At 31.5% G+C, this 26097-nt stretch overlaps 13 protein-coding genes across 13 annotated transcripts, besides 2 other annotated features; 6 read left to right on the top strand and 7 right to left on the bottom strand.

The window, feature by feature from the left end:
* Nucleotides 1–2915: part of a mobile genetic element that runs on past the window's edge.
* Nucleotides 1504–2098, bottom strand: TVAGG3_0486680 (uncharacterized protein; the record flags this gene model as incomplete). Its single annotated transcript, XM_051236050.1, has 1 exon — nucleotides 1504–2098. A coding segment is annotated over one exon (595 nt), but the record flags the coding sequence as incomplete, so codon positions are not given.
* A 150-nt stretch (nucleotides 2916–3065) lies between the features above and the next one.
* TVAGG3_0486660 (uncharacterized protein) lies at nucleotides 3066–4412 on the bottom strand (the record flags this gene model as incomplete). The annotated part of the gene is made up of 1 exon (XM_051236049.1): nucleotides 3066–4412. The coding sequence occupies one exon, from the start codon at nucleotides 4410–4412 to the stop codon at nucleotides 3066–3068; it is 1347 nt and encodes a 448-aa protein (XP_051093873.1).
* Nucleotides 4413–4775: 363 nt separating this feature from the next.
* On the top strand, nucleotides 4776–4991 carry TVAGG3_0486650 (uncharacterized protein; the record flags this gene model as incomplete). The annotated part of the gene is made up of 1 exon (XM_001316771.1): nucleotides 4776–4991. One exon carries the CDS (start codon nucleotides 4776–4778, stop codon nucleotides 4989–4991), a length of 216 nt encoding a protein of 71 aa, XP_001316806.1.
* A 1401-nt stretch (nucleotides 4992–6392) lies between these two features.
* Nucleotides 6393–6447: a mobile genetic element.
* Nucleotides 6448–7892: 1445 nt separating this feature from the next.
* Nucleotides 7893–8213, top strand: TVAGG3_0486630 (transcription factor e(y)2 family; the record flags this gene model as incomplete). The annotated part of the gene is made up of 1 exon (XM_001316770.1): nucleotides 7893–8213. One exon carries the CDS (start codon nucleotides 7893–7895, stop codon nucleotides 8211–8213), a length of 321 nt encoding a protein of 106 aa, XP_001316805.1.
* Nucleotides 8214–8294: 81 nt separating this feature from the next.
* On the bottom strand, nucleotides 8295–9365 carry TVAGG3_0486620 (spectrin binding; the record flags this gene model as incomplete). The annotated part of the gene is made up of 1 exon (XM_001316769.2): nucleotides 8342–9235. The coding sequence occupies one exon, from the start codon at nucleotides 9233–9235 to the stop codon at nucleotides 8342–8344; it is 894 nt and encodes a 297-aa protein (XP_001316804.2).
* Nucleotides 9366–9850: 485 nt separating this feature from the next.
* TVAGG3_0486610 (uncharacterized protein) lies at nucleotides 9851–10721 on the top strand (the record flags this gene model as incomplete). Its single annotated transcript, XM_001316768.1, has 1 exon — nucleotides 9851–10663. One exon carries the CDS (start codon nucleotides 9851–9853, stop codon nucleotides 10661–10663), a length of 813 nt encoding a protein of 270 aa, XP_001316803.1.
* A 63-nt stretch (nucleotides 10722–10784) lies between these two features.
* TVAGG3_0486600 (uncharacterized protein) lies at nucleotides 10785–11924 on the top strand (the record flags this gene model as incomplete). Its single annotated transcript, XM_001316767.1, has 1 exon — nucleotides 11054–11446. The coding sequence occupies one exon, from the start codon at nucleotides 11054–11056 to the stop codon at nucleotides 11444–11446; it is 393 nt and encodes a 130-aa protein (XP_001316802.1).
* Nucleotides 11925–12076: 152 nt separating this feature from the next.
* Nucleotides 12077–13680, bottom strand: TVAGG3_0486590 (serine-type endopeptidase protein; the record flags this gene model as incomplete). The annotated part of the gene is made up of 1 exon (XM_001316766.1): nucleotides 12165–13631. One exon carries the CDS (start codon nucleotides 13629–13631, stop codon nucleotides 12165–12167), a length of 1467 nt encoding a protein of 488 aa, XP_001316801.1.
* A 958-nt stretch (nucleotides 13681–14638) lies between these two features.
* On the bottom strand, nucleotides 14639–16822 carry TVAGG3_0486580 (helicase related family; the record flags this gene model as incomplete). Its single annotated transcript, XM_001316765.2, has 1 exon — nucleotides 14781–16592. The coding sequence occupies one exon, from the start codon at nucleotides 16590–16592 to the stop codon at nucleotides 14781–14783; it is 1812 nt and encodes a 603-aa protein (XP_001316800.1).
* A 167-nt stretch (nucleotides 16823–16989) lies between these two features.
* TVAGG3_0486570 (nucleotide-diphospho-sugar transferases family) lies at nucleotides 16990–18263 on the bottom strand (the record flags this gene model as incomplete). Its single annotated transcript, XM_001316764.1, has 1 exon — nucleotides 17023–18150. The coding sequence occupies one exon, from the start codon at nucleotides 18148–18150 to the stop codon at nucleotides 17023–17025; it is 1128 nt and encodes a 375-aa protein (XP_001316799.1).
* Nucleotides 18264–18547: 284 nt separating this feature from the next.
* Nucleotides 18548–21253, bottom strand: TVAGG3_0486560 (armadillo (ARM) repeat-containing protein family; the record flags this gene model as incomplete). Its single annotated transcript, XM_001316763.1, has 1 exon — nucleotides 18581–20878. One exon carries the CDS (start codon nucleotides 20876–20878, stop codon nucleotides 18581–18583), a length of 2298 nt encoding a protein of 765 aa, XP_001316798.1.
* Nucleotides 21254–21572: 319 nt separating this feature from the next.
* TVAGG3_0486550 (regulation of response to stimulus) lies at nucleotides 21573–24368 on the top strand (the record flags this gene model as incomplete). The annotated part of the gene is made up of 1 exon (XM_001316762.1): nucleotides 22034–24274. One exon carries the CDS (start codon nucleotides 22034–22036, stop codon nucleotides 24272–24274), a length of 2241 nt encoding a protein of 746 aa, XP_001316797.1.
* A 95-nt stretch (nucleotides 24369–24463) lies between these two features.
* TVAGG3_0486540 (post-chaperonin tubulin folding pathway) lies at nucleotides 24464–25969 on the top strand (the record flags this gene model as incomplete). Its single annotated transcript, XM_001316761.1, has 1 exon — nucleotides 24486–25910. One exon carries the CDS (start codon nucleotides 24486–24488, stop codon nucleotides 25908–25910), a length of 1425 nt encoding a protein of 474 aa, XP_001316796.1.
* Between the last annotated feature and the right edge of the window lie 128 nt (nucleotides 25970–26097).

The raw sequence follows: 26097 nt of genomic DNA, 5'->3' as shown, positions 1-26097 counted from the left end.
TAACATTATAAATTCCACTAACTGTTAAATTTAATTCACAACTATTATTCGAAATAATATTGATAATTGACATTTTTATTACGATTAAAAATATGGTAAAGCGTTATTTTCCAGTGATAAATAAAACTAGAATAAGATTACCTCAAGAATTCATAAATTCAACGAATAAGAAATTCATTCATGTTATAAATTTTAGTGTTTTCAGAAAATATGAGTCGATGTCATATTCATCAACAGGTTATATTTCACTTCATTCAAATTTAGTTCAATCAAACCCATATAATGACCATTTCATAAGATTTTCAGATGGTATTAAAAATGTAATTGATAGATTAAAATATGAACAGATTGACAATATCGAATTTTTGGAATTTTGGTTTAAATATCCTGATGGAAAAAAGATTGAAGTTAAAGATAAAGCTGATACTATAACAAAAACAATTACAATGACCGATCCGGATAGTGGGGAACAAAAAGAAATAAAACAAACGATAGAAACTGGTGAAAGGTCAATTATTATTGATTATGATTCAAAGGATTATTATTCGATAATGTTAATGCTTGAATATTAAATAGCCTTAACAAAGAATTTTTCAAGTGATATTTTATATTCATCAACTATTTTATTATAAATATTATTATATGTTAAATGAAGTTCAGTTGTTGTTCCATTCTTTGATATCTTAATTGTGCTAATATCCTTTATAGGATTTATTTTTGCAACTGTTCCGCAGCATGAAACCTCATCATCTATGAAAAATTGAATCTTAACGTCTGAATCTTGAACATCACAAAGAATGGCGATAATGTGAATTAATGATTCATAAGGTAAAATAATTAAACCGGATTGGTCAATTAAATTTATTATTGAATCATAATTATTAATTATTATATCACGGTAAATTTTCATTAATTCAGAATTGATGTTTATTTTATATGGGTTCTCGATGTTTGATGAAAGAGGGGGGGTATGTTGGATAAGTGGGAATTTCAACAGGTTCTTTACCGGGTTCAGATAAAATGATTGGGTCTCCATTCTCATGGTTTTCTTCATTCTCCTCCTCCTTTTTCGGTAAGTCACGAGTTAATAAATTTGGTTGAGTTGCTGACCTCGTTAATTCGGGGCTAACATTAACTTTAACATTTTGAATAATTCGTGATTTATCATCATTTACGTTATAACCAACCGTAATCTCTGCTTTTGCGTTAGTGTTCTTTTGATTAGTGAAACGTCTTCTCATTTATATTCGAATAAAAAAATATATTTAAACTTTTATTTTGCTGGAACTTTTGAATCTATTATTCCCTGTATTTGTTCATGAAGTTGATTTTTAGCTGTTTCATCGAAATTAATAGACCGAATATATTCATTAATTGCATTCTTATAATCAACTGATTTCTCAAATTTTCTTTTATCTGATTCCTTAACTAAATCATAAGTTAAACCTCGTTGCTGATATAATGGTTTCTTAATTAAATCTTTGAATGCTTGAGATAAAGCACCTGATGCAATTCTTGCTACTATAATTGGTTGAAATTGCTGTTTAAGTTCATCTTTAACATTTGCGAAAACTGGATCGAATAAAGCAACTTTAAAGAATTTCTTAGCTGAAATTTCAGGTCTAATATTTGCATATTGACCATCAAACTGGTTAGAATATCGTGGTAATCCATCCGGTCCCTCTTCAATAGCATTTAATTCTTCATTGAAATAAGAATATGGATTATGACGGTATGAATTAATTGGACCATTTTCACCTTCTCCAATGTATTGTTTAACAGCTTTTCCATTTTCATCAAATTGCATAGGATAACGTTCATTATATGCTTTACGTTTAGAATAATCAGATATACTTAATTTGTAACCATTTATGACTTTAATATTACCTTGACCATCAGTAACGAAAACTTCATTTATACCATCAGGTTTTCCATTTGGACCCGTAATGTCTGCTTCATGTGCTTCCCAATTTGGACCATGACGTTTGGCATATGCTTGAGCTTCTGGTAATGTTAAAACGTTTCTCATTTGTTTAACATCTTTTTGAAGACCAGCAACAATATGAACTAATTCTTTCATTCCATCAGGAACTTTCATAGTTCTATTATATGCACCCCTTTTGTTTGTCCCTTGTTTTAATGGAACCTGTAGAAGATTTGCTATTTCTGTCATGTTTAATTATAAATAAAAAATAAAAATTAATTATAAAAAGTTAATCAAATTTAACACTTCCTTTATTTAAATCAACTATTATTTTTCCATGTTCACCTAATTGCTGATATTGTGTATAAAGTTCATTAATGCTCATTGGTAAATTCACTTGATAAAGCATAACGTTCAATTGTTGACGACTAAACCCACTGAAAATGAAAAGTGTTGATAGATTTGATTTAATGTTTGTGCTTAATGCTTTGAAGTATTGAACAGCCATGAAGAATGAACACTGAATGTGTCGACATTGAGTTAATAACTGATTAAAATATGATTTCTCGTTTGTTATTAGTTTTGATTTCACTGCATCATCTAGAAAAATGAGTGAATGCAAAAATTCTCTATCAAAATTTGAAATAGAAAGTGTTTCAAATAATTCATCCCGTTGTTTATCAATAATTTTATCCTCTAATCCTTGCTTCTTGATTGTATTATATAATTCTTTATACATTAAAAAGTTTTTTAAATAATCTTCTGCTTCTTCTTGTGATAAATAAATAATTGGAATTTTGATTAAATGTTTTAAAGATTCAAATGTATCATCTGAAGGTGAACCTGAACGGTTGATATAAATTAACACATGTGAATAGGGGGAAGTGTTAGCAATAATGATAATTTGGTTTAATATCGTTAATGTTTTACCTTTATTCTGTTTACCAATTGCTGCAGTGATTGAATTTAAGTAACATTCAGAATATGGAATTTTCATTAATTTTTCCTTAGATAGAGCATTTCTATTATCACTCAATGCTTCATTAATCATATCATCTACGTATGTATTATATACTCCTGCTAATTCTTCATAAGGGGTGGATGAATTTAAATCCATTTAATCAAAAATAAATTTATAATTTTAAACATTTCTATTCATCAATATTTCATCATATGAACTTCTATACTGTGGTGGTGTACCTGTTGGATGATATTTCAAACCTTCATCCGGTGTCCATGTCCAATATGTAGTCCTAGTAAACCAAACCTGAGGAGGATTTGTCACCTTTGAACAGTAAGTGTCATTTTCACCCTGAATGATTGGATAAGCTTTCACTTGTACTGTAACTTGTGAGTTGAAAGTTTCTAATCCATCAAAGAATATACCCGCTCCATCACGTTGAACTGGAATAGTGCATAAGAATGAAGTTTGGTCTTTCCATGTTCTAGCTAATGGCGTGCCATCATCTGCATTCAGTGGTCTAGTTAATGAGTCCTCGTATTCTTCCGTGCATTCATTCACTCCATCTAAATCAGAAGCTTGAAGCATACGTGTAAAGAATATGTCACCCACTGTGGCCATCGCTTGATCGGGGAAGTTTCTGGAATCTATAGTGACCTGAAGACCTCGAAGCATTGGATTTTCTAAAACCGTTCTTTGCATTGCATTCTTCGGAAATGTTAACACAACATCTGTAACATTATGAAGAGCGTATGAGAAATCTGAGCTAATACCTTCAGGAGTGATGCAACCTCCATTTAGTGAACGAACGTCAATATGTTGAGCTGGAATCATGAATGGATCTTCCTTACTGAATAAACGTGGTATTGCTTTAACTGATTCTTCAATTAAACCATATCCTGGTGTAATGCATTTATCCTCTAAAACCTCCATCTTTGTGCATGAAATAATAACATCATCAACTGTTGCGTCAGCAGATGTAGCGGCTAAGCTTGTAATTAATTTGGCAGGAAGTCCGATTTGTTGGAATTTGCGATCATATTTATAAACATGATTCATAATCTTTTCATAATTTTCATCAGTTATCTTTTCATAAACGTAATTTTGTAAATCAGCAACTCTTAACGGGTCAACCTGACAAAATACTAAAGTATCCCTGAAAACATAATATTTAAGAATGATTTCACCAAATGATTTAGGATAATCATCGAACGCCTGAAATGCTAACAAATCATTTACCGGAATAATCATATCAAAAGTGACATCAACTTCTTCATTTGCTTTCTTGAAAACTTCTGAAGGGTCAATATATTTACCACATACTGAGTTATCATATTTTTGAACATTATTATATAACGAATGAACAAACTTTTTAACTTTCCTTTCTGATTTTGGTTTATATGTTGCAAATGCGAAAGATTCACGGGCGCAATCCATTTGAAGATAACCGGCATCACCTCTTTCAGTTTCTACTTCTAATTGTTTAAAGTTTTGATTTGATGATTTGTAACCAACGAATAAACGCATACATTTAAAAGCGGCATCACATGTGAAAGCTTTATTTGAAACTAGAGTTGCTTTAACTTTGCGTTTAATATATGTGTCACCTAATTGGTTCACATCATGAGCTGGATTTGTAATTCTTAAATGAGTTTGTTTATCATCAAAATATGGAGCATCAGAGTCATAGCATGAACTTTCAAGTTCTCTATAATATCTTCTACCGTCATTCTTTGCGAATATTTCATTTATCTTTTCGAATGAATGAAACACATTTCCATTAATCGGTTTAGTGTTTGGCACCAAATAGTTAGTCGTCATTTATTATTAAATAAAAAATCAAAATTAAAAGATGAAAATGAATTTTTAATTTTAATGAAATAATCAACTATGGCTGCAGGTATATTTAAGAAACTGTGGGATAAAGTAAAAAGAGGAGCGCATAAAGTTTGGGAAACAATGAAGAAAGGAGCAAATTGGATATTTAAGAATAAAGAAGCAATTAGTGACGTTGCTGAATCAATAACACCAAAAGCCGCCCCAATAAGAGAAATATTAAATAAAGGAGAAAAAGTTTATCAAAGACTTCAACCGATACTAAGATAAAAATAATATTTATTTATTTTTCCACTATCTACCTCCTATTTTATTAAGTATTCCTTCAGCTATTCCACCAATTGCGTTACCCGCTTGTGCTCCCATCGCTGGATTACCTGCTTTAGTACCTAATACTCCACCTATGATAGTTCCTGCCGTTTTCGCTACTGGTGCCAAAAAGTTTGCAATGGGTTTAATAATCTTTTGATGAACCCAACCCGCAGCTTTCTTAATTCCTTCCCATAATTTTTTAAAGAATCCTGCCGCCATTTCTGATTTAATATTAATTAAAAAATATATTTCATCACTTATATTCTAATTTTTATTTAATGAAAAATGAAACCGATTTTAAAAATAAATGAAACAGAGGAGGAAGAAATAAATGAAAGTGAAAATGTTCAACAAAAAATAAACGTTGTTAAACCCATCACTGAAATAAAAATTTTTTCATCTGTTGAAGAATTTAATGACTATTATGCTAATAATAAAAAATTATTTGAAGAATTGACAACATGTAAATTGAATAAAATGTTTAAAGTTGATGGATTCAAAATTTCAAAAATAAAAGGAGTGGTTAGTTTGAAATCTATTCCTCAATCAAGAATCACCTCATTAATGAAAATTGATGATTTAACAAAAAGAATAGAAGAGATTGAAGAAAGAATGAATCAAATAATTGATTTCATAAATTCAAATAATCATTAGTTTCAATTTATTTTTAAAGTTTATTTTACTCGTTTATGACTCCATTGATTCCAATCAGGATTTAAACAATAATTAATAAATACCATCCTCCTTTCATTCCTGTTGTCAAAATGTCATGTTGTCACATTTTTCAGAGAAATTAAATTACCTGGTGACCTGGTGACCTGGTGACCTCATCAGTTATTCAAAAATAATGAATTATTGAATAACCTGACATCATCTATATATAGCTTCTTTTATAAAAGATCAAATAAATTATTTATGTATGGGCTGAGTGTAAATGTGGATGACATAAACGATTTTGTATCATTTTTTTAATGATTTATTCAAAAACGTAAGAATAAAAACCGTAAGAATCATACATTTTTTTAATGATTTATTCAAAAACGTAAGAATAAAAACCGTAAGAATCATACATTTTTTACTTCATATGTTAATTTTTTAATGATTTATTCAAAAACGTAAGAATAAAAACCGTAAGAATCATACATTTTTTACTTCATATGTTAGAAAAAATGATACAAAATCGTTCAATATCGTATGAATTCTTACGTTTACAAAAAAAGTCACACAACCCGCACATATATACTACTGAGAGACCTCGGAAGAACTTTGCTCTATTCGAGTAAATTACAGAATCCTACACCTTCAAGAACTAGGGAAGGGTAGTAAGAGCACTTTAAGGCAATGTTCCTTATAAAGCCCCTCATTCAATGAGAGACTTCATAAGGAATATTGCCCTATTCGAGTAAACTTACATCCATGACATTTTGTGGATCAGGGAGTAGTAAAATATCGTATGAGGGATAATAATATAAAATGATAACCTATTCTTTTATATAAAAAATATTATTAATATGAACTTGCTGAGTATGTTTTTATTATGAAGGTTAAAATTTATTAGAAATTTAAACAATTTTTTACTCAATATATGTAATAAATATACAATTGAAATATACAATGAATGAGGTAATAAAAATAATGTATTTTCAATGAAGTTTCTGGTGTTTTAATAAAAAAATATATTGGAATGAATAAAAGAATGTTTATTCGAATATAAAACAAATGCATAATAATTATGTTTTTCATAAACCTTATGTATCACTCTCTATCTGGAGTGGATTTTGGTAAAAATATTTTTTTAAAATTTTCAGTCAGTATGCTTATGTACAGTCAAGCCATATAGGCAAACAAGAGTAGAGGGATTTTGCACATTGTAACTTTGGGAAAGTTGGAAGGGGAATGTAATAATCTGATTAATTAAGAATTAACAATAGATCTATTGATGTTCGAGCTATCATTGTGAAGCAAAATAATGCTAGTATACTAATTGAGGTAAATGATGTCTTTTGAATTTCTTTGAATTTCGATTTGTTTAAAATTTTTGAATAAGCATGAATATGTCAACTTCTATTTCACCCTTATTTACCTCATACTTGCTCTTTCGAGAAGGTAGCTAGCTCAGCTTTCGCTGAGCGAATTGACACTTTTGATTCTATAAACGTACATACTCCCAATTTTTTTGTAAAATTTAAAATCAGCTAAACTATATTCACCCTTCTCATATATATGATGCCTTGCTTAAAATCCACATAAAAATTAATATTAATGATTCTAAAATAACAGTTCGATTCTCGCGCATCTCACTTTTTGTAATTTTCCAATAGAAATTAAAAACCCGAAATTTTAAAGATATGATGTGTTATCTTCGGATTATTCACTTTATCAGTAAACGACTTTGACTTTACTCTTATAATTCCCTTGGAACTCGCCTTAACTATGTTTTTTAAAAAATTGAATTTAATATTTTTATTGATTTCTTTAAAAATTTAGTAAAAACATTTTCTCTTTATTCAGTCATATACGAATATTGATTTATTATAAGTTTTTGTTTCTCATTTTAGAAAAAATATTGACCAATATACGTGAAAAAAGGAAAAAGAAGAGGAGAAAAAGAAGAAAAGAAGAAAGAAAGAGAAAAAGGGAAAAAGAGGAAAAAATAATAATGAGCATATTTAATATTTGGGTGCATTTGCCGAGTGCAGTGGAAAGGGTGGAGCCCGAAGGGCGACATCCTTTCCACTGCACGAGGCACGATTTTTTTCACAAAAATTCGAAAAAGCCACTGGCTGGCACAAAATCTCAAAAATTGTGCCATTTTGCAGAAGCCTACATCAATGACATGTGATATAAAAAATTCAAAAAATGAGCCAGATTGAATGGGAGAGCTTATCAGAGTCAGAAATCAAAGCTGAAGCTGAAGCAATATTAGAATCTTCTGGACAATCAAAAAAGATTCGCGCAGAAATTAATGAAGATCCTTCTATTATTGAATGGAAGGAAAATATCAGAAAAATGATAGAAGAAATCGCAGCTACTCAAGACATAACCAAACTTAATCCAGATAAGATTTATGACATGATAGCTGATCAAGCTAGACAAAAGATTCCACAAGAAATCATCGAAAAAGTCGAACAGAAAATACTTACATTCATAGAGAAAGGAATTGAAGATCGATTTAACTAATATGTTTAAAATGTTAATGTTATTATACTTATCCATGTTTTTCTAGTTAATATATTTAGATTTTTTTTTATAATGTGTTATCTTTTTAAAAAAACCAAGTAATTAAATATTTCTAAGAACATAATCTCTTAATATGGACGAGTGCCGTGCTCAGTTAATACTTGAGCAATCTCATCGTGGCGCTCCTTAATTGCAAGTCTAAGAGCTGCCCAGCCGTTAATATCACGGACATTTGGATCAGCTCCTTTTGCCAAAAGCTCGTTGACTACTTCTAAATGGCCGAGCTCAGCAGCAAAATGAAGAGCTGTTTTACCTTGGGCATTCTTAGCGTTAAGATTAGCGTTCTTTTCTACTAGAACTTTGATTGATTCGACGGAATTCTTCATTGCGGCGTAATGAATTGGCGCATTTCCATCAAAATCACGTTCATTAGCATCTGCTCCATAACGTAAAAGAAATTCAGCAACCTTTGGCTTGTCCTCCCTAACTGCATAGTGCAAAGCTGTTAATCCGCAATTATCTTGATGGTAGACTTTAGAGTAAAATCCCATTAAGAGTCTAACCTTCATTTCACTACCTGATGCAGCAGCTAACTGAAGTGGAATCTCGCCATGAATAGCTGATTGCATCGTATCAAAGTTTGCATCCATCATGGCGTGGATTAAGATAATTGGATCTGGCGGATCTTTCTCTTCTGCGGCAGCAGCTTCATCCTCGGCTTCAGCTTGTGCTTCGGCTTCGGTTTTCATGGGATCAGGGATACCAAAAGGTTTAAGCTGAGCAATAAAGTTCTCAACTGGACCGTATGCAGCGTTATGTATTGGGGTGCCACCATTTTTCCATTCATTAGCATTTGCATTCAAACTTTTCTGGAAGTACTTTACGATTAAAATTGGTTCTCCGTATTCAGCAATGTAATGTAGAAGAGTTCTTCCTCTGGCATCTCTACCTTTCAAAGGTGATTCTGGCTTGTCAATGAGTAAATCTATTGCGAATTGATTCTTACATCTTAATGCAGTCATAAGTGGAAGATTATAAAAATAAAATTAACTCCGAATGAATCAAAAATTAAAAAAGAACTACTACTGTGACGTCGCCACCATCATCAACATATTTCTTCAATCCATTATTATCGTTAGATAGAATGAAATTGGAGAAATCCATTTTATTATAACGTATACATGTCACTTTTATTTAACTTTGCAAAATCAACTTCTATTTATTGAATCCAAAATAAATCAGCTTATTAAAGAAAATCCTAGGTAAATCATAGCAATATTAGCTTAAATTTCATTTTTACACAATATTTTTTGCGGATTCCAAAGTTTATTATATCTTTAAAACATGCCATGCTCCTGGAGATACAAATTCACTATGCTATGGTCAGATATCATCATTGTTTTTATTTCCGATAATCAAAAGGAGAAAAACATTGATTGGCATCATCTCTCATGCTTGAATTTACCATGCCCACGACTATATCTCATATCAATTTGACTCAATGGTCCGACTAGACTCAATTTTTGAAAAGTGAAAGTTGATTTGTTTAGAACATTTTTGCATTTTTCCTAAAATACATTAAATACAGTATTTAATTTTCTAAAATTTTCTGTATTTGGTTGCAGAATTGAATTACAATGTTTTTTGCGTTTTTCCTCATCCGCGCCTTATCTGAAGAGGCACAAGATGACACGGACATGACTGTTGAATCACAACCAGAGAATTTTGTACCCGAGGGTGATTATTATGATAGATACATGCGTAATCCTTATGGCTATGATGAATACGGCTACGACTACGAACAAGCATACGATGAAAAAGGCAAACCAATCTGTGGTCCCAATGCAGAGAAAGTCAAAGGCCATTGCAAATGCAAGGATGGCTTCGATTATGGTAATCCAAGATCAGTTCAAGGCTGCTACAACTGCAAAGGCTGCTCTAACTGGGCAAGCTGCAACTATCCAGGCGAATGCAAATGCTATTATGGCTATGAGGGCAATGGTTCATTCTGCAGACAAGAAAAGGTTTCTGTTAAAGGCATTGGCGATCCAGTAAACGGAGTTATCAATGTTTCCCTCAACTTCGATTCTGATGGCGAAATTGAATCAGGCTTTTGCCGTTTTGGCGGATTTACAAGCAAAGCTCTCTTCGCATGCAGAGACTATTTCACATGCCAGCTTCCAACTGAAATACCACCAGTCGTACCTGTACAGGTTTCTCTTGATGGCGAGAAATGGTCAGATGATTCAATTGTTTACCAACCACGTTCCAAGGAAGATATCAAACACAAACCTAAATCCAACCTTCTAATGGTATTAGTCTTCATTGTTTGCATGGCTCTTCTTTCATTGTTGTTATTGAACACAAAGCCAGTTCATAATGAAGAAAGACGTCCATTCATTGAACAAAGAAGACGCCCAAAAGAAGGAGTACGCCACAGGACAGTGTAATATAGATGCCCTGTTTAAAATTTTTTCTTATCACAATAAAAAAATATGTTTCATTAAATCTCTAATTTTTTTTTCTAAAACAAAAAGACTTTGAATTTATAAGGAGTTCTTTAAGTATTCTTACAAACAAGACAAGTGTAATGGAAACTATCCTTAGTCTTCTTTAACATTGTTCAGAAATCTCTGCTTTCTATCTTAGGATCATTCTGCAACATTGCTTCTAAGACATCCAATTGTAACAAATTCTTTTTTCCGCTAACGTTTAAAAATTAAGAATTTATGAAAAGAAGTGTGAAAACAGTGAAAAATCGAGAGAGAATCATTGCAGAAGTTCATGGAGAATTCGATAAAAAACATATTACTAATGCGATAATATCGAAATTCGTCTTTATGACAATGTTTAACGTTTATTCATCAGATAATGATTTAATAAAAACACTCAAAGCGCATCCTATTTCACCGTCAACGACAAAGTGGGTTATGTGCTACAAGATTGTTATTGATTTTCTCAGAAAAAATAAAATGTATTCAACAATTAAAGCAATTGACCAAGAATTATTCGAATACGATGTTACATCTAAACAAATATTAGCCCACAATCCTAAAAAGTATAAGAAATTGATGCCAGAAGGTAGTTCTCAATACTTAGAATCTTTATGCAAGGAATTTGACGTTTGCAACTCTACAAATGATTCTATTAATGTTGATTCATTAGTCGACTCCAAACCAACAATTTTACCAGATCGAAATTATTATCCTCTATATGATCCAAAAACAGGGTAAAATTATAAGAATGTCATAAATATCCCAAATGTGTACATTTCGGAAGACTATGCGCTAACAAACAAAGAAATATTCCATAATCTCAGGGAATAATCAACAAAATTTTATATTAAATCCAATTCAAACAAAACCAGTTACATCATAATGCATTATGGTTATTTGCAAGAAATCCCACACAATTTTTATTTTCATTTATTATAACCAGACTTCAAAGTAACCAGTAACATCATAATGCAATACCATCCAATTGAATCCAGATATGTTCGTCTTATTTCAAGAGAGTTTTATTCAAACAGGAAATCTGAAATTCCTTTTCATACTTGAAATAGTTTGTCAATTGACAAATACCTAAAACATTGCAGAAAGCATTTATTATTCTAATTATTTTTGATTCGAAGCATATCATTATCAAAAATATTCTTCTGCAGCCGAATCTATCGATACAAACCCTTATTACATCAGAAAGATAAACAATTGATATGTGATCTAACTTTTTTAAAACGTCTGAGAAATAATTTTTTTGATATTGAATTTGACTTATTAAAGACACAAGAAATGTAATAATCTGATATAAAATATAACTTTTCTAATGCATACACACTGAAACAAATCATTAGAAAAAGATTTAATAAAAAAATTCAATTTTTTTTTATTTCACTTGTAAAAATATAAATATAAATAAACAATATTAATAAAATCTATAATAAATTACTTATTTTCAAGCCGTAAAAGCAGCAACAGCAGATAAAGTATCTTGGTTAGTTGGACACCACTGAATCTTAGCGAAGTTCTGGCAATCGATCTGAGAACAGATCTTGCATTTTGTAGAAATGTTCGAATCTTTGATATAAAACACAACAACGACAGAGAAAATGATAATCATGATTGGGAATGACAAGAAAGCGATGATACCACGTGCAATAGTCCGGCACTTTGTTCTTGAGTTGTTTGGAAGCAAAGAGAATGAGATCAAAATTCCAAGAATTAATCCAGCGACGTTTTGGAAGTTATTGATGAAAGGAAGGAGTCCTTCGAATACAAGAACAACAAGCATCAATATCTCTGTGATTAAATAGCAAATACGTCTCTTCTGCGAGAATTTTGCACATAATCTGACTAATGAGAAGCCAAGCCATCCAGAAACACATCCGCTTGCACCGCAAATGATTGTATCTGGGACCATGAGTAAAGAAAAGACGTTTCCGTATAAGCCACTGAGTAAAAAGAGGAGCATTGCAACCCAGAAGCCGTTAAACCTCTCAACTTCGTAGAGAAGGCCCATACAAATGATCATGACCGCGTAATGAACAATACCTGGTTGTAATGATATGGATGTGAAGAGTCTCCACCAATCTCCGGATTTTATCCACTGGGAATAGGCTGCGCCACCCTTTAATAAGAATGGCAATGTAACTCCGACGTATGGGTTTTGTTGTCCTGTCTTGAATTTGAATTTCGCGACAACTAATGTAAGAACTATGTGAACTAATGCGAGAACTAAGAATCCAATGGTCCAGATTAGAGGGCTTCTGACATCCATCAGGAGGAAATCTTGTTCTGTATCTTTGTACGTCTTTCCATTGAAAACATTTGTTGGATCAAAGTCAATGACTGCGTCATTTTGATTCTTTTGATCGCTTTCTTGGTTGAGTTGAAGTGGCTCGTTATTTGCTGCATTGGCGTTGTCGTTAGCCTTATTATTTTCTTTTCTTTTCTTTTTGTCTTTGTCTTTACCTTTATCTTTAGATCTCTTCTTAGATCCAGAATCTGAGCTATCCGAGCTACCTGAACTACTTTTTTGATCATCGTAAGCTGGAGCTTGGAAACTACTTACTTTCACTGGTTTCGTGTCTCTTTGATTTACGCGTGACATAAGAGAGTTTGTAGCTTGCCACCAATTTGCTCCTTCTTGAACGTCATCCATCATATCTTGATTATTGTCGAAATATCCACCTGCTCCTGCTGTATTTTTATCAATGCTAGATGATTGTTGCCTTCTTGAGGCAGGCTTTCCGCTAGAACTATCTGATACGTCTGAAAGGTTTGATAATTCGGAGTCGGAATCTTTTTGAGGTTTTGGTGGTGGTGGTGGTTTGGCGGCTGAGATACGCCTAGAAGCCCTTGGTCTTTTTGATGATGATGATGAAGAGGAAGAATCATAAGAGGAGGAATAGCTAGAACTCATTTTTTATTGATGTTTTTTTCCCGATGAATTTTTCTTATTCAAATGAAAAATTTAAATATACACAGAGTGTTTAGTAATATTATGAATTGTTCTAGAACTATACCAGTTTTTGATAAGTTTACAGAAATATTTTTGAGATTTTTGAGAAGCATTCAAAATTAAACACCAGTAAAATACATTATATATATTGTTTTTGCTTTTAATTTTGAAAAAGAACATTTTTGCACCTTTTTCTATACATTCAAATTTATTTAAGTATTAATTCATCATAAATATATGTGCAACAAATTTTTTTTTCAATGAGTTAATCTAACGACTCCTTAAAATTTAACTTAAATGAATGAAAGATTTGATCTCTAATATGATGATACATTTTAAATTCGCAATAAAATCAATTGCACTAGCTATTCTTCTTCTCAATTTCCCAACTCGTCATTTTATCCAACAATTTGAATTAAATATAAAAATATATTATTTATAGCTCATACATTATATAAATAAATAGAATTGCGTAAAAAAATAGTAAATCCGAAAGTCAGATTAATTTTTCTCATCAAAATGCAAATAAGATCAATAAATCTTAAAACACATATCAAGTAAATTAATACCTCATAAATTTATGACATTTGATGAATTCATTATTCTTTTTTAAATTGCTTTCAATTAATTGCATATTTAATTTACATGATAGTTTGAATTACAGGATACATTTTAAATATATCATTGAGAGAGATAGTAAATAAATCAAAAAGGAAAAATTTCGATGATTTCGATACAGAACAGAAATTTTACATAGATAATTACAGGATGATATTGACTGATGAAATTATGATGACAATGAAGATAAACAACAGAAAATTTATACGCATTTTTAATATCATGTTGTTGTTATGAATGTAGACTTCGAATGACGAAGTTACACTCAAAGACATTCTATTTGAGCACATATTCGCCTATACTATGAAGCTATCAGATTATTTTTTTGTAAAAATTTGATGTTTATTCGTTTATGATTCAGAAAATCACATGAAAACATAAATTTTGATATATAAAAACATATAAAAATACTTTTTGTGCAAATACAATAAATAATATTCTAACTTTTTGCAAATCAAATAGAAATCAACAATAATTCAAAATATTACATTCTTAATCTATCTTAAATCTTCTGTTGTTGAATTTATGTTCTGAGATTGCCAAAAATATGAAACAAATTGGAATAATTGAGAAAGTAAAAGAGGATATCCAGTAATATTTGTATCCAATATCTGTACCATATCTATACCAGAATAATGAACCAAGTAAAAACAAAAATGTGTTAATAAATAAGTCACACCATATCTTTGAAAAAGCGAATTTTTGTTTGACAATTAACACTGAAACATCAATAAATATTAAGTATACAGTGACATGATAGAAAATAACAGCCAAATAACCAAACAAGTCAAAAGATACACGTCCAGAAACCATCATTCCAAAGATCCAAAGTGATGACAGTCTATTTTGAGTCTGATAGAACATTGTTGGCAAAATGAAAGGCCAAACAAAGAAAATTGTCATCAATAACTTATAATCAAACCTTGTTTGATATATAATATTACCAATTGTTAGTGGTCCCAATAGAATTTCATGTCCCTTCGTATTAAATTTTCTCCAAAATCCGATAACAATTAAAACTAAATAAGAATAAAAGAAGAAAGAGATAAGATGCATCCACCAGATAGAAACATTAACAATGCGAGGTTCTCTGAATGGACCCGCTGTTGTTCCAACTGTTAAGTTCATTTCATAGTCATAATCTCCTGAAATTTTCAGGTAATTTTCACCTTTTTTGAATGCAGCATTTTTCAGTGAATAAATCGCAACATTTTCTTTAAGAAACTTCTCAAAAGATAGTTTTCCATTAACTGCACCACTAACTGTGAAATTCTTATCCTTAGAGCCAGAAAATGATATCAATCTTATCGGAATTTTCTCGTTTTTCAAAGTAAATCTTTGGAATTTTGAAGGCGAAGGTGAAGTCAATATTGCGTAGTCTTTTCCATAATACAAGTCTTTAAACTCATAGTTGACTTGCCCATTATCAATAGTAAGCAAAACAAATCCATGAACTCTCTTAAATGCTGAAGAAGTGAATTCAACATAATCTCCATCGATGTGACGAACTTCAATTCTTTTTGGATGCGTGTGTCCTGTAATATGAGCAAGGACATTATGCTTCTTTAATAGGGAAGAAAATGTTTCACCTTTCTTACTCTTCGTGTAGAAATTCAAACATGTTTCTCTTGGGAAATGACTCACAACAATTGTGTCAATTTTTTCATCATTTAATTTTTCAATTTCTTCTTGGAATTTATCAATCATGTGGCTTCTGTATATAGGCATGAAACAGTTAGGACCATGCCCAGATGGGAAATCTTGTGGCTGGAATGCTACAACTCTTAGTCCATTCTTTGTTTGTGAATATGAATAAAAATTACTTTTGTTGAAAGATCTGACAAATTTTGAACAATACTGGTTTTCATTGAACTCATAAATTCCCCACATATCATGATTTCCTAGAACTTCAAATATTGTTTCCTGATCTAGTTTAGATGCATTGAGAGCTCTTTCATATCCGATCCAATGATCAAGAACAGGGGATGAACATGCAGGTTTAGTGCATTTGTTATAGTTATCAGTCATATCACCGCTTAAAACTACGAAATCTGATTTTAATTGTTCTTGAGCAATGGAGAAAACTGTTCGAAGAGGGTTCTCTGTGTCATAACATGGCGAATAATGAATATCTGAGATTTGCACAATATACTTTGGATCAGATGAATAATTAAATTCAGTAAAACCAGGCTCTAGAGGAATTATTCCTGAGTTTGTTGTCATATACTGATGTGCCATCAACAAAACAAGAGTAATTCCCATGAGTGCAGGATACAAGGCAAAAGAAATCAATCGCTTCCACATTAAAAATGAAATAAAGATTCGTTTTCTCACAAAATCACTAAGTATAAAAATATTAAGGCAGTTATGTGTGCCATTTTTGCGAAATCAAAAGATATTTACTAATGAAATCTACCAAGATACTATTGACTGGCTATATTATAGGCCACCTCAGATTTGTTTATCCATTGGTATACTTCAAAATACACCAAATCCTATCGAGATCTAATAAGGTAAAATACAGCTTATTTTGATGAGGTTTATTACTTCTTTGACTCTTAGATATGTAAGAACAAAAAGTTTTAAATCAAGTGAACCATATTTGCTCTATATAAATACTCTGAATCTAGAATTAATTTACTGAATTTTGAATTCTACTATATTGATTCCAAAACTTTATGTTAGACTATATAATATATATCTTTACAAAACAACAACAAAATAACAAATAAAACTAATCCGGAAGGGGACATTTTTCAGTCATCTCCTTCTGTTTTGCATATGCTTTACTATCCGATCCAACAAGCTTGCATTTCCTATGAATGTCCTGCCAAAGCTTGCAATGCCTGTTATAATGGTGGAGAATTGCAGGAACGTTGTCAGAACCTTCCATGAGCATTTCTCCATATGGTCCAACTTTAGAGGAAACATTTCCTCCTCTTGTTGAGATAATTTTATCTCCAGCTTTCGATCCAGCTACAAAAAGTCCATTTCTTGAGAATATTCCTTTATAAAAGTAATAATTCAAGTATCCTTGATCAATTGTACTGATCTGGAAGTTCTTCCATGGCTTCTGTTTAAATATTATATCATAAAATTTCAAGAAGCAAGTTATGCAGCCATATACCATTCCAAAACATAGAGGTGTTTTGTCTGCATAAAAGTATGGATCGTAATTAGGATCTGCAACTGAAATCCACTCAGTATTTATTGGACAAGTTGAAAATTTGACCATTTCTGTAGTAGCCGCGAAAGTGGAAGAGTTAAAATCAGGTGTAAACGGATCCTCTTGGAAGTAAACATCTAATAAGTCAACCATAATGACTCTGTCGATTAATTTTCGATATTTGTATAAAAATGTGTAGAAAAGTGGATGCCTGTTTTCGAATGGCTTCTTTAGGAATTTTGTAGGCATTTTACCGATATTAATCAATATCGCACCGCATTTTTGAATTAAATCTTTATGAAAATCGGAAAGTTGCTTCATCGCTAATTCATCGCAGAATAGGACAACCATGGCTCTTGATCCCGTCGATCTCAACGATCTTAAGAATCCTTGTAAATTATTCGAACAATTTATCATAGCTACAATGATAAAATCCCTGCTGGTTGAATTTACTTTTGTCGGTCTGTGTATTAAATCGCAATTTGGACATTCACTCCAGTCAATTTTTGACAATTTATTTTCTAAATCAATATCTGTCCATTCTTTTGTACCTATTTCATGGATATAACTTGGTGGTCCTATTAAATCCATATTTCTGTCTAGTGTACATGGCCTTTGTCGATTTAAAATGAATAATTCTCTTTCGGTGTTAATTTCTTCTATTATAGGCTGTCTAACATTCAATATTAAAACCATTGTTGTTATAGCAACTGTTAACAAAAGAAAAAATGGTATTAATAATGGCCGAAAGAGAGTTTTTGAATTCATTTCGAAAATAATTAATTTTTTTTATTGTCAAAAAAATTGCTCGGATAAATTTGATTTGATGTAATTTTTAATATCATAAATATCAGTTAGAAGATGTTAAACACAATTTCAATAAAAATTGACCCTTTATAAACCACTTTTATTCGAAACGACCATGGCATTGATATATGATACTATTCACTCGTTTGATGTATCCACATGGAGCCTAGCTTCTTGAAAGGCTTTCTTTTCAGAATCTTTATAAGTCCGAAAATTCAAGAATAAAATTGTAATTGTAAAGAATCGAATCTCATTCAAAACTCAATAAGATACACTTTATTAAATACAAAAATATAATAAACAATAAAAACATGATGATTCAATCAAGATTATCATCGGAAAAGAATCCTTCATCAAAATCATTGGCATAGTCAATCTTTGTTGACTTGATCAATCCATCAGGGATGTATGTGATCTTCCATTTCTTTTCAAAAAGAATATTATATAATTTTTCGCACTTAGAAGCTATGGATGTATATGCATTCATTGAAAATCCCATTATTATACGGATGTATTCAAATATGTCACTCATATTTGAATGCTCTCTCGTTGCTCTTTTCACAAAATCTCCCCAAGAAGGAATTGCGTAGATCAAATAAGAGAGGACATTTTCTATTAACAAATAGTCTGGGTTTTCACTTTCAAATTCTCCATTTATTACAGTTAACATTGCAATTGCAGAAAGTTCTGGCTGCATTGAGACAATTAGTCTTGCAATGGCCTGTCTGACAGATGAATGGAGACTTCTGTTATCAATAATGCCAAGAAACGTATTCACTAGCTCTTCTTTGATATCTGGCTTTGTTTTATCACAAAACCTACGACAAGAGTTGATAGCGATGATTTGAAGCATTGGGTCTTCCGTTCCTTTTATTATTTCTAATAAAAAAGAGGATAATTCCTTGGATTCTTTTTTATTTAATAAGTGAACGTTTTCTAGCTGTTGAATAAAGTATGGTTCTAGCATAGTTCCACTAGATTGTAATACACTATTCATCAGATAGTCGTAGGAAGTAAATCTGCCGTTAACTTGACCAAATCTGACCAAACCATCAAAAACAGATATGACAACTGACGGATGGATGCTATCAACATCTTGTAAGCTAAGCGAATCAGGCGCTGCGATCTTGTTGAGAAAGAAATCAACAAAAATTTTCCTCGAAACTTCCTGAAGTCGGCTAAAATTCTCTTGGAAGCAAATATCAGCCAAGATCTTCAAAACATGGCATTTCAAAGAATAAAAAACTGAACTGTCATCAAGAATTTCTTTGAAATAATCCAAAACTTCAGTTCCTTCTTCTCCGCAATTTAGAAGAAATCTGTTTAGCGACATTAAAGCCTCATGTTGTGAGAAAACTGAGGACTTATATGATTTAACAATATTAACCAGGAAAGTTGGGTTAAAATCATGAAGAAATATAACAGGTATCCTTGGATTCGATTCTATTAATGCAAACAATATGGAATCTACTGGTGTTGGTTGGGAACTTGACGAAACTTTTCTAATTCTCTTTTTATGGAAGGATATTGAGGTTTTTGTTTCGCCATTCAGATTCAATATGACATCTTCGATGTATCCAACAGTTTGGCAAAAGAAATTAATAGTACAAGATGCATATATTGGAATTGAGTCACTTTTTGTGAGCAAAAATGTCATAACATTAGCATTTCCGAGGGATTTAAACTTTTTGTTAATTTCGTAGTCGAAATTGACTCTTATAACTGGTAATATTCTCGGAGATAACCAGAAATCAATGAAATCAGCTGGATTTTCAATGACTTGGGCCAAATAATTAATAAGTATCTCATAATTTATATATTCTGGTATACTTCTAATGAACGAATCGTATTTACTTTCATCAATAAAAGTAAATATGACATTTACAATGAACAAAGCTTGAATTCGATGCTTACTTTGTATATTCCATTCAAATGCTTTGAATTCATTATAGTCTTTCTCTATTTTACCTGCTCTATAAAGATATCTTAGCAATGTATAGTTATAAGCATCAATTTCGTTACTTCCGAGTATATAAATCATATTATTTGATGCTGCAAAGCTCATCATTCCAACATAGAACCATGTTAATGATGGCTTAAAGTAAATATTTCGTCCATACTCATTAAAAGTAAGAGCGTAGCAAATTGCTGCAACTAAATGGTATGTTGTTGGTATGGGAATAAAAGAATTGAAGTCAGAATACGTTGAAAGGAACTTTGTAGATAAAATACAATATCCATTTGTTAAAATCATATCTGAATTTATATCTGGTAGAAATATAAACGGATATATTGTTTTTGGAACATAATTATCAAAGTTACTGAGGAAAGAAAGCTTCTGAGTATCTAAATTTTCTAATGAGTAAAAAATCAGTCTACTTACAGTAACTGTATTAATTATTCCTACTACCCAGCCTAGAAAATCGTAGTTTGTGCATGAAGAAACATCAAATTGCTTAGCTGGATGCCCATTTAGGCGTATTTCTGTAAAATTCGAATTTGGACCTAAAATTGTTGCATTAGGAAGGTCTGATGAAACGGTGATCGATTCATATATTGAATTTGTTTCTGTTATATATAAAGGTAGCCATCCGGCAGAGCCATATGCATGGTTCATTGTACAACAAAAATTATTTCGCCAAAATAATGATGGATGTGAGGACAAAAGCGTATACTTGATGCATATGCTTAGATTATGGGTAGGATTTGAGTTCATTTTTGGAATTGGCGACCAAATCAAATTTTTAAAACCCGTTGGAACGAAAATAATTAAATTTGTACTGTCATCTTCATCTTGAGTACTTTGACGACTATAAAATACTGGTTTTTTGTTACATGTAATTGATATTATTCGAATTGAAGAAGAAATCTGAAATTTTAGTTGCTTTGAAGGACAATCAGTTATATCAATATCACTAATACAGTCTATTAAATTGTTTGTAAATGAAATAAAGAAACTTGTGCGTATTTTACATGATGGTTTCATAGCAACATAAAAATTTATATGAAAAAAGAAGAATTTAGACTAATATTCATATCGTAGAATCCTTCAAAGACTAGAACAATTGGCTTGGAAATTAAAATAAAATTAGAAATCAAAGACAGTCTTCGCACCCATAATTTAAGGTTCTAAATCTTTGAGTCAAGATCTAATATTTTTAATATTCAGACACGTTTAAAGAATGGCGATATTTGGCCAAAACTCACAATCATTCCACACAATTTTGAAACAAATTTTCAGATCCAAGTGTAATTTGTTTGAGATTAAGAATGGTGTGTTAATTTTAAAGAAATTAAATTTTAGCTTACCTCAGAAATTGAGATAAATTTTTGCTTAGCTATCGATGATAGCTAGAGAATAGTATTAGGTGAAACATATATCAATCAAGATAGCGTCTTATTTTCTACAGATCGTAGTGTTCATGTTATTCTTAAACCAACATGCAAAATTATCAAAGGTGATCCGATTGCCACAAATTATGCATTCAAAGGGAGCAAAGATACTCTATTATCTGTCACATTTCCACAAGATTCATTGCTCGAAAGTATTGGAGAATTTGCTTTTTACGGTTGTACAAGACTTTCAACTATTAATTTCACAAACTGCGAGTATCTATCAGAAATCAAATCCCATGCCTTTGATGAAAGTTCATTATCGCAGATTTATCTTCCAAAAAAACTAACTGAGATTTCAGCATATGTATTTCAAAGATGTCCATTTTCAACATTCCACATTCCAAATGCAATTACACATCTAAGAAGATCGTGTTTTATGTATTGTAATTTATTATCGACATTAATTATCGAGCCTGATTCAAAACTATTTTGGATAGAAGACACTGCCTTTCTTGGAACATCATTCACAGAAATATACATACCAAAAGATGTATCAACTCTTGATCTTGGAGCCTTTAGAAGTTCAAATGTCAAAGTAATAAATTGCGATCCAGAAAATCAATGGTTTACATTTGAAGATGGAATATTATATAACAAACAAAGGACGAGGTTTCTCATGAAAACACGAAACAATTTCACTTCATTCACTTTACCAGAATTGATTGAGTCAATTCCTGGTTCTTTTTTCGCTAATTTGCCATTAGAAAACATAACATTCAATTCAAGAGTAAAGAGTATTGGTGGTGGAGCTTTTTCTGGATCACATATCGGAAATATCACTATTCCTGACATCGTCACATCTATTGGAAATAATGCGTTTAAAAACTGCAAATATCTCGATAAAGTTGTTCTAGGAAGTGGCATCACGAAAATTCCTCAAGGATGTTTCGAAAACTCAAGTATTACAAATATTACATTCATTGGAAATATTACAACGATTGAAAGCTCAGCTTTTGCTGAATGTGTAAATCTGAAATATATAAAACTGCCAAAAAGTCTTAAAACTATTGGTGGTGCATGCTTTCCAGTTGATGCTGAGCTGGACTTCGCTGAAGATTCAAATTATTCATTTGACAATCAAAGATTGCTTTATGATAGTGGGAAAACAATAATTTATGCCAGATTTAGCAAGCTGGAATCATATAAAATTCTAGAAACAGTTAAATTTATTTCAGCAGGTGTATTCAAAGGGATCTCAGTTCTAAAATCTATTAATTTTTCATCAAATTCTTGTTTGACAAAAATTGGCGATGATGTATTTGCATATAATATTAATTTAACGAATTTTAGTTTTCCTAGTTCACTTACAGAAATAGGATATAATGCTTTCAGAGGTTGCACATCACTGAAAACAATTATTTTCCCATCAAATTCAAGTTTAACAAAAATTGGAGACGGAGCTTTTGGAGATTGCAAAAAACTTGAAGATTTTAGTTTTCCAAATAATTTGAAAATCATTGGAGGTGGTGCATTTGGATCTTGTCACAGTTTAAAAAACATATCTTTTCCTGACACTTTAGTTGAATTGCAGGTATATGGTTGTTCAGGGAGCTCAAATTTAGAAGAAGTTCGCTTTGGAAGAGATATAAAAAAAATTGATGTTGCTGCTTTTTATGGGTGTGGTCGGCTTCATACTGTTATTTTTGAGTCCAAAGGAGCGCAAATATATTCGAACGCTTTCTTGTATTGTTGGAAATTAACATATGTTAAAGCAACCAATATCTCCCATGTTCATTATGAAGGCTTTCAATTTTGTGGATTGCGATCCATCGAATTTTCTGAAGCAATTACTCATATTGGTACAAATGCATTTAAAGGATCTTCCATTATAAATATCACATTTTTAGGAAATCCTCCAATTTCATCAATAGAGAAAATTGCTTTTCAATATGCATATCATCTTACATACATCAATTTGCCCTCTTCTATCCAAAGTATTGGGTTAAATGCATTTGAGTGGACAAATATCAGTAGTATTACAATTCCACGCGATACAAAAACAATATCAGATTATGCATTTAAAAGCTGCAAGAATCTTGAAACATTCATAATTAGTGATAATAGCTCATTAAATTCACTTGGATTCTTTGTTTTCCAAGGATGCACCTCAATTCGTCAATTCATTTGCAACGAGAGCGATTACTTCTCAGTTGGGAATCGCGCACTATTCGACAAGAACAAGACAGTTCTTGTCTGCTATCCTCCTGCATCTCCTTCCAAATTCTTCTATATACCATCGACAATTAGAAATATCTCTGCCGGTGCATTCCTTGCTTGTAAGAACTTAATAAACATACTAATACCTGATGACTCAGTCGAAACTATCTACCGCTATGCTTTCTCTGACTGTACATCTCTAACTCACATAAATATTCCTATTTGCGTTCAAAACATCGAAGATAACGCATTTTCAAACTGCGTTAGTCTTACGTGCGGAATTGATATCGAGAACAAGAATGAAACATTCCTCGAACATCTTTATACAGATTGCCATTTTAATCGTGATTGTATCAGGCCGTGCAGCATCCTCACATGCAAAAAGAGAGACCACTACCGATACCATCTTTCATTATTTACAATACAACTTAGTGAAGGTCTTTCTCTTGGATTATTCTAAAAAATTTATATTAATAATCTTGTAAATTTATAAAATTAGGTGAGTAATGCTTTTCATTTTGTTTATTGAGTTATATCTAATAAATTATTTCGTGAGTCCGGGCTATTTATATGTAAAATAGCTTGAACATTTAAGATTTATTGGGGGTTTAACTTATTATCAAAATTTGAATTAAAACGATCCCCTGAATTTTATGTGCACGTTTGTCATTATGCAAAGAGTTCGAACAACTGATAATCATTGTGCTACAATCCGCTGGTCAGGTCGACTAGTTGATAGTAAAGGTGGCGAAGATGACTGGTATGGTGTCGAATGGGATGATCCATCACGTGGAAAGCACAATGGCGAATATAAAGGTCAAAAGCTTTTTGATGTTACAGTTCCTAACAGTGGATCATTCTTAAGAGCTTCATCTGTTAAAAAGGGCGTCAAAATTTCTGAAATAATACACGAATATTCCTTGGTTGGTGGATCATTATCCTTGGATTCAACAAATGTTGACCAAGTAGGCGAGTTTGATAACTTCCCAGAGACTGTTAAAACAGTTAATGTCGCTTGCTCCCTTGTAGGATCATTCCAATTCATTTGGGATCTCTTAAAACTCGGAAAGAACATTGAATGCCTTACATTAGGATGCCTTCACTTTGTAGACTTTCCAACAACACAAGATACGTATAATTTACAAGAAATTGTACTTAATGATACAAATATCAAAGAAGATCAGCTTGAAATATTTCTCAAAGCCTTACCAAACCTCAAAATTATTGATATATCTAATACATCTATACGTAATTTTAAGGTATTACAGACATGTAAGCAACTTGAAACAATCAAATTAAATAATCTCGAAATTTCAAGTTTATCGACGGTAATTGATACAATTGGAGATCTTCCAAACGTAAAGAATCTTTTCCTCAACGATAATACAATTACAAAGATCGATTTCAAAGAAGGAAAATTATTAAGCCTTGAATCTTTGTCTCTTGCATCGAATAAGATCGAAGACTTATTCTCTCTCGATGCATTAACAAATTACAAAGCTTTGACAGAGATTCGTGTTAATCGCAACCCAATTCAAGAAATTAAAGGCGAAGTTGATGTCAGAATGCTTACAATCGCTCGCTATCCACAAATAACGAAGCTAAACGGCAGCAGCATCTTGGATAAAGAAAGAAGAGACAGCGAAGTATTTTATTTGAATCATTTTGCGAACGAAGTTTATCAAAATGGTCATGAAAAGCATCCACGATGGGAAGAATTAGTCAAGAAATACGGAGAACCTGCTGTTACGTGTATAAAGAAGGAAGCTCCAAAGAATGTAAAAGTTATTCTTGAATACGATGGTCAGGACCAAGAAGAATCATTCATGCCATCAATAACTGTTGAAAAAGTTATCCAAGTCGCTCAAAATATGTTCGAACTTGAAGATGAAGAATTAGAAATCGTACTTGAGTATAAGGAATACAGAGCTAAGCTTAAATACACTGAACAGTCATTGGCTGATGTTGGATGCATCGATGGAAGCATTCTACACATCAGAAAAGAAGGAGAAGCTGATGATCTTTTCAATGACAGAGATTTAGCTAAGAAATTCAGAAATAGATCAATGCAAGCATATGCTCGTGGTGGTTTCTAAATATTTTTTTGTAAAATAAATAAAATATTATAAAAATTTTGAAATCTAGCCATTTTTACCTGATATTTCAAATATGCAAGATAACTGTATGATGGAATATTTATACTTTTTCCGAATTTACCCTTAAAAAGTGCAAATATATTGATAATTTTTTTGACTTTCATTTTCATTATTAATTAATCAGTGT

Source organism: Trichomonas vaginalis, chromosome II (genome assembly GCF_026262505.1).
Source record: "Trichomonas vaginalis G3 chromosome II, whole genome shotgun sequence".
Classification (NCBI taxonomy): Eukaryota; Parabasalia; order Trichomonadida; family Trichomonadidae; genus Trichomonas; species Trichomonas vaginalis.
The sequence above is the reverse complement of the archived record's forward strand: the minus strand, read 5'-3'. Positions and strand labels throughout refer to the sequence as shown.